The sequence below is a fragment of the Mastigoproctus giganteus genome, chromosome 3, assembly GCF_048544385.1.
Source record: "Mastigoproctus giganteus isolate SK-2022 chromosome 3, ASM4854438v1, whole genome shotgun sequence".
Taxonomy (NCBI): domain Eukaryota; kingdom Metazoa; phylum Arthropoda; class Arachnida; order Uropygi; family Thelyphonidae; genus Mastigoproctus; species Mastigoproctus giganteus.
Window position 1 is genome coordinate 242,183,220 of NC_143577.1, and position 7,037 is coordinate 242,190,256.

General features: G+C 39.6%; 1 protein-coding gene across 1 annotated transcript; it reads right to left on the bottom strand.

Moving 5' to 3' along the window:
* Positions 1-535: 535 nt before the first annotated feature.
* Positions 536-2,329, bottom strand: LOC150088970 (ankyrin repeat and MYND domain-containing protein 2-like). The gene has a single exon (XM_090370974.1). It carries the CDS (start codon positions 2,319-2,321, stop codon positions 1,005-1,007), a length of 1,317 nt encoding a protein of 438 aa, XP_090227100.1. The 5' UTR covers positions 2,322-2,329; the 3' UTR covers positions 536-1,004.
* Between the last annotated feature and the right edge of the window lie 4,708 nt (positions 2,330-7,037).

A 7,037-nucleotide genomic window follows, 5' to 3' on the forward strand; every position in this document is an offset into this window, starting at 1 on the left:
TATTAATTTTATCATTCATTAACATTATAACCACCAAAAAACAGTAATTTATCACACCAACAAACAAAAAAAATTGTGGTAAGCCAACAATTTTTACATTTCTGAAAGAAACAAATTTTTTTTACCACCATTATATGTACCATTTAGAATTACTTAAAATAACAGTATATATTCAACACATTAATGTCAACAGAATTTTACAAAGCCCCTTGAGTGAGTTTACCTCACCTTAAATGCTCCCAGTTTTGTAATTAAAACATATAGTTACCATAGTACCAAGTAAGTCCAGACATAAATTAAAATTCAAAGAATGAAAACTGTCAAAAACTTCTTTTTTATAACAAATGCCATCACCAGTATTTCTCAAACTAGTGAATCGTGATGAAATTTGAAACAAGTCTGAAAAATGCCAAGATGAGTTAAAACTTTTTTTTTTTTTTTTTTCGTATTTTGATGATTAAAAATACAGATGATAACTCTTAATAATTTATTGATGGAGCATTTAAATTTTCCTGAAGATCAAGTCGGCATGTTATTAAAAATCTAAAATATCCTGATTAAAACGATGCTCTAAATATTTTTTTGATAAATGAATTTTTACTAATTTATCAAAAACCATATATTTTATATGGCTGTATGTGCCGGTATGAGAGTTTCATTAACCTTAACAAGAGTAAAACACCACAATACTCATAAAACTCTATAGAGCCAAATTTTAACACTAGACACGCATTATATACAAATGGATGGAAAGTTTTTTAATTGCATTTATGTGAACATTTGATTTAACTAGCTAGAATGAGATGATTTATTTATTTAACTGAAGAAATCAGAACAAAACCTACTGCCTATTTGTTTGAACTTCAGAGGAGCACAGGCAAGGAAAGAGTTGTTCAAATACAATAACACATGATTACGTTTCAAGGTGAGGAAACTAAAAGAAGATTCAAACTCTAGCAGAAAGTTACACAAGCCTTTACCTATATTAACGCACAAACTCGCTCTTACTGTACTACAGATGTCACATCTGTGGTACAATTTTCAAAGAAATCACCTTCCACCTCCTTAGCAGCATCTTTAGCATCCAACTGTTGTTCATTATCTGCATCACTATTTCCCTTATCAAATTCTGACTTTGTCTCTTTTGCTTTCTCCAGTTCCGTTTTCAAAAGTTCTTCTTGTTGTTTCTTATATTCTTCTGCTAGACGTGGGCACTGTTTCTTGTGTGTGAACCAATGCATCTTTTGACATTCCTGGTCACAATACTGTACTAATTTACAAGCCGAACATCTCTTTTCTGCCTTTGGTTCACCACATGTACTACATAAAGGTACTTCTCCAAATCCACGTTGACCACTCACTGTCTGAGCTAATATAGAGATTGCACTGGGCTCATTTCCAATTTCCACAGGGGCAAGGGTTCTCACAAGTTGCTGGAGAAGTGTACTTTCATGATATGGATATTCTCGTACTGACTGTCGTAAAAACTTTTCCAATGTTACAGGAAATCCATCAGAATCTCTACCTTTGATCCATCTTTTAATTAATGGCTCAAACATTCCACCTTTACTTACCGGTTCTTTGCTTCCTTCTTTCATCTTTTCTTCCTTGAAAACTGCATGGCATGCTTTGAATACATATGCCAAGTGGTGAAATTTCAATGACAACAATTCATTTGCATCCGTTTTTTTAAATTCCTTTTCACAGAAGTGATCCAACACTCGTATTATACTTTTAGCACCATCTAACATTGTTTTATTTTTATTCAAATACATTGACAAGCGTACTGGATGGATATTAGTAATCAAAACAAACCTGTATAGTGGTGTTGCGAGACTGTGCGGAAGTTTGGGTTCCGTTTCTACGCCATGAATTCTAGTATAATAATCAATATCTTCTTTTGGAATAAAATTATTTATAATGCTCACAACATCGTGATTACCAACGAACGCTGCCATCTGTGATGCAGTGCGTCCAACAGTGTTGATGGCAGTAGTGGAAGCTCCATATTCCAAGAGTAGACTAACAACGTCTAACTTCCCTGCTAATCCCGCAAACATAAGAGCAGTATATCCAGCATCGTGGAAGTTGGAGTTAACATCGGCTCCACGATCCAAAAACAGCTCGCACAATTTATAATTTCCCATGTAAGCGGCATGCTGAAGAGGAGTCATACCATGATCATCTAAACAATCTATACGTACCTCTGGATGGTTCAATAAAGTTTTCACTTCATCAAAAGAATTATCTTGTACGCCTTTATAAACTAACTTTTCCTTATCGCTCAGATTATCATTTTTGTGCGCCATATCGGACGCCATTTAAGATCAATAACAAACAGCCTTCAATTCAGGTAAATATTAACCAAATAACGATTTAATACTTCTCAGAAACGAAGTGACAATAAAACCTCACCGATAGATGGCAGTAGATGATCCCGAGTCAAAAAGTTTGTTTATTATGTAATTCGAATTTTTTTTTTTTTTTTTTTTTTTTAAACCCATAACACTGGCAATACAGTATAAGTTTAGCGTATTATGGATGAATTCAATGGGAAAGTATTCGACAGGAATTATATCAGAAGTGGCGAAGCGAATCGAGGCCAAAAAGATTAACAAGGCCCATTTTAGGAAACAATTGCATTTAACATAAGAACACAATATTTTTAGCTACTTCAAGTTCTATAATTTTAACAGTCCTAACTAGAGCAAAAGTCTAATAATCCGATATCTGATCTATCCGGGAAATGCAATAAACTTACATCTGAGTGGACCAATCATGCTACACAGCGATTTCAACTCATCTCCTTCAAAACTTAGAACTTTCACTTCATATAATGGAAATCTTTACAACATTCGACTTTGGCCATTAGCTTTAGCATAACAGCATTAGTAGAGGCATATGGTTCAAGAAAGCAAGCTTATATAGCATCATCCAAAAAAAATCCCATTTCACACCTACATTCAGTTCTTCTTTGAATTAATTTACGCTATCAACTTCCACAAACACAGAAGGACGTTCGTTCCATCAATAACTGCGCGGGTAACGCAGTGGTATCGTCACCGTCCTCCCCCCACAGTTGGAAATGGCTTGGGTTCGAATCCCGTCGATGACGCGAGGAACTTTAGTGGATTTTTCACTCCGTCGCTGAGTTAGTAGGTCTCAGGCGTAGATAGCAAGGTTTTTTCCCCAGAAACTGGTGTTTTGCATCCAGCAAAATAGTCAAATCGACCAGGTAACACACGCAATTTATAGACACGAATACGGGTTAATGTAATCATTTACAAGTTACCCTAATATAATAATAATAACAATAATAACAGAAGGAACCGCCATCTTGGGAAAGAAGACTTCAGCAGAAGATAGAAGAATTAAGAGTCAAGATAGGTCGGTTGACCCAGTACCAACAGGGTAATAGAAGCAAAAAATTGATTGAAACGTGAAGAGCATCCTCAAGAGAGACAGCGCCCACAGCAAACATGAGACCAGAAATCAAAGAATAGGAGTATACTTGGACAAACTGAAGCAGAACCTCCTCGCACTCAGCAAGAGAATACACCGATACAAAGAGCGCTCCCAGAGGAAAATAAACAACCGAATCTTCGATGAGGACCAAAGAGCCTTCTACAGGAAGCTGGGTGAAGATGAGAAAGCAGGAAACGGACCACCCGAGAAGAAGGCGATCGAAGAGTTTGGGGAATATCTGGAGCAGTGAAGTAGTACATAACAGCAAAGCACCCACTCTGGACAGAAGTAGAACGGAAAAAATACAAGAGATGAGAGAGTGGAAGATCCGAGAAGAAATAATAAAACAGTCGATCAGGAACACCCAAAACTGACGAACCCCGGGAATTGATAACATCCACAACTACTGGTACAAGAAACTCACCTGCACACACAAGCACCTAGCAGAGCAGTTCATTCGAATGATAAGGCACCCGGAGACAATCCCGAAGTTTCTCACTAAAGGAGTCACATATCTGAAGCCTAAAGATGAAGATACGAGAAACCAGGCAAAATACAGTTCGATCACATGGCTCCCAACGATGTACAAGATCCTGACCAGCTGCATAAGTAAGAAGATTTCAGACCACTTAGAGAGACAGAACATAATGGCCGAACAACAGAAATGATGCAAGCGGAGCAGCAAATTGGATTGAATTTGATCTAGAAAAATGCAAGACCCACACACTGCACCAGGGAAAATTAGTTGGCCCAAACTACCAGCTGCTCACTGGTAAAAAGATCGAAGTTATAACAGAAGGAGAGACCTAAAAATACGTAGGGATGATGCAGGCTCAGCAGTTAGAGTACAAGGAAATCAAGAAGTGCCTGACCGAAAAATATCAACAGAGACTCACAAGCCTGCTGAAAGCAAAATTGAACGGAGAGAACACAGTTAAAGCCATAAACACCTATGCAGCTCCAATAACAACATACACATTCAGGGTCATAGATTAGACTAACACCGAGCTAGAAGATATCATGCGAAAGACAAGGATAATAATGACCAAGAGTCGCCAACACCACCCGAAGTCAGCAGTGGAGAGAATAAAAATACCTTGGAAAGAGGGAGGAAGTGGCCTGGTAGACCTAACAGAACAACTGAAAACAGCAATAGTTAACCTAAAGCATTACTTCGAGAACAACACAGCACCACTCCACCAGGCCATAAGGAAGATAGATAAGTGGTAACCCCACTCAACCTAAACGACGAAACCCCTCCCACCCAAACGGTAAAAGAAACGAAGATAGAAAGATGGGCAAAGAAGACACTCCATGGCAGTCACTACAATAACCTCAATCAAGATCGCATCGATAACATTGCTTCCAATGCATGGTTCACAAGCTGGACGCTCTTCCCTGAGACTGAAGGATCCATGCTGGCCATCCAATACAAGGTAATCAACACCAGAAACTATATAAAATACATCGCAGAGGAGCCCGGAATGTCAGATGACACATGTCGACGATGCCACCTGGCATCGTCGACATGTGTCAGAAACGATCCAGATGCGATCCAGTACATCACCGCGTGGTTCAAAGTGATCACCCAGACTGAGTACACTCATAGACACGAAAAGGTAGCTGGAATAATACATCAGAAAGTAACGAGGAAATACCAGTTGACCAAAAAAAGTGTACCATACTACAAGTACGAACACCAGGCAGTACTAGAGACCCGAACCCATAAGATGTACTGGGGTCGAGCCATAATAACGGTTAAGACCATCCCGCACAACAGACCGGACATAACCCTTGTGGACAAGATGGAAAAGGCTACCTACCTGATTGACATAGCTGTGCCGAACACTAGCAATGTCCAGAAAACCCATAAGGAAAAAATTAGGAGCTACACGAACCTGAGACATGAGATCAAGGAGATGTGGCATATGCAAGAAGTATCAACCATTCCAATCATCGTGTCAACAACTGGTATGGTACCAAGACTCTACATAGTAGCCTAGCAGCATTTGGCCTCCCAGAGAACACCTACGAGGACCTCCACGAACACAAGACATTACAACTACCCTGTGTACTTGGTAGTAGTACCCTTCACGGAGTGGAATCCCCCTATCAAGGAGAAATAATATAAGAGCAACAATAATAATAATAATGTTCCAGTAATAAACTAGCTTTTAGCCGCTGGCTAAAGGCAAATTTTCGCACTCCTATTCTACAACTGTCTTTCCTCAAATTGAAATTATTTTCCCCCTCACGTTCAAATCTCAGTAAGAGGAAGAGTCCCATCAGCATTAGCATTAGCATTAGTAGAGGCATATGATGCAAGAAAGCAAGCTTATGCAGCATCAGCGGCGCCTCCGTAGCCAGGTGGGCAGGAGCAGCAGTGCGTAGCACACGCTTCTTGGTTAGACCGGGGTTCGAGCCCGTGACCACCAAATACGGAGGATGCGGAAAGGTCAGGGAATGACCACTGCATATCCCCGGAGCAATATGGCCTTAGTTGCTAATGCTCCTAAAAAAAAAAAAAAAATCCAAAAAAAAAATCCATTGCAGCATCAGCAAAAAAAAAAAAAAAAAACACTTCCACTTCATCCCTCTGTTTGTTCGATGTACCTGTCCAGCTGAGCCTTAAATTTATTCAGGCTATCAACTTCCACGACAAGGGATGGAAGTCTGTTCCACCATCCAACCACCCGCTGGCTAAAGGCAAATTTCCGCACGTCTATCCTACATCTGTCTTTCCTCAATTTGAATTTATCCCCTCTCAGGTGATTATTCTGAGCAAGAGGAAGAATTCCATCAGCATTGAGCATGCTCAAACCATTCAAGGCTTTATACACCTCTATCAGATCACCTCGCTGGTGCCTAGTCTCCAGACACTAATTTGCAAAACTTAAGCCTTTCTTCGTAAGAGCAACCCTTTGTTCCATTCACTAAACTTGTTGCCCTTCTCTGTATTCGTTCCAGCAGCTCTACATCCTTCTTGAAATGAGGCCTCCAGACCTGTATACAGTACTCTAGGTGTGGCCTGACCATTGCCTTTTACAAGGGAATAATCACCTCTTTATCCCTGCTTGAAAAATTCCTGTATATTTTTGACAATACACCATGAGCTACCCTTGTAGCCCATCTGCAGTGTTCAGAGAACTTCATATCTGCTTGCACAATTACCCCCAGGTCCTTTTCATTCTCTACCACTGTCAGTGTAGTACGATACGAGTTGATACGTTGCTCTGGGGTTGCTGTCTCCCATATGTAGTGCTTTACATTTGTCAATGTTAAACTTCATTTACCACCTCTGAGCCCATCTGCTCAACCTTTCCAGATCCTGTTGCAGCAACATAATGTCAGTAGTGTCTGAGCCTGTTCAATCCATTCAAAGCATTATACACGTCAATCAGATCACTTTGCATGTTCCTAATCTCCAAACAAGGCAATTTGCAGATCTTAAGCCTTTCTTGGTAAGAGTACCCCTTTGTTCACCTCGTCAATCTTTTTTCCCTTCTCTGTACTCGTTCTATCATCTCTACGTCCTTACTAAAATGAGGCCTCCAGATCCTGTTCACTGCATT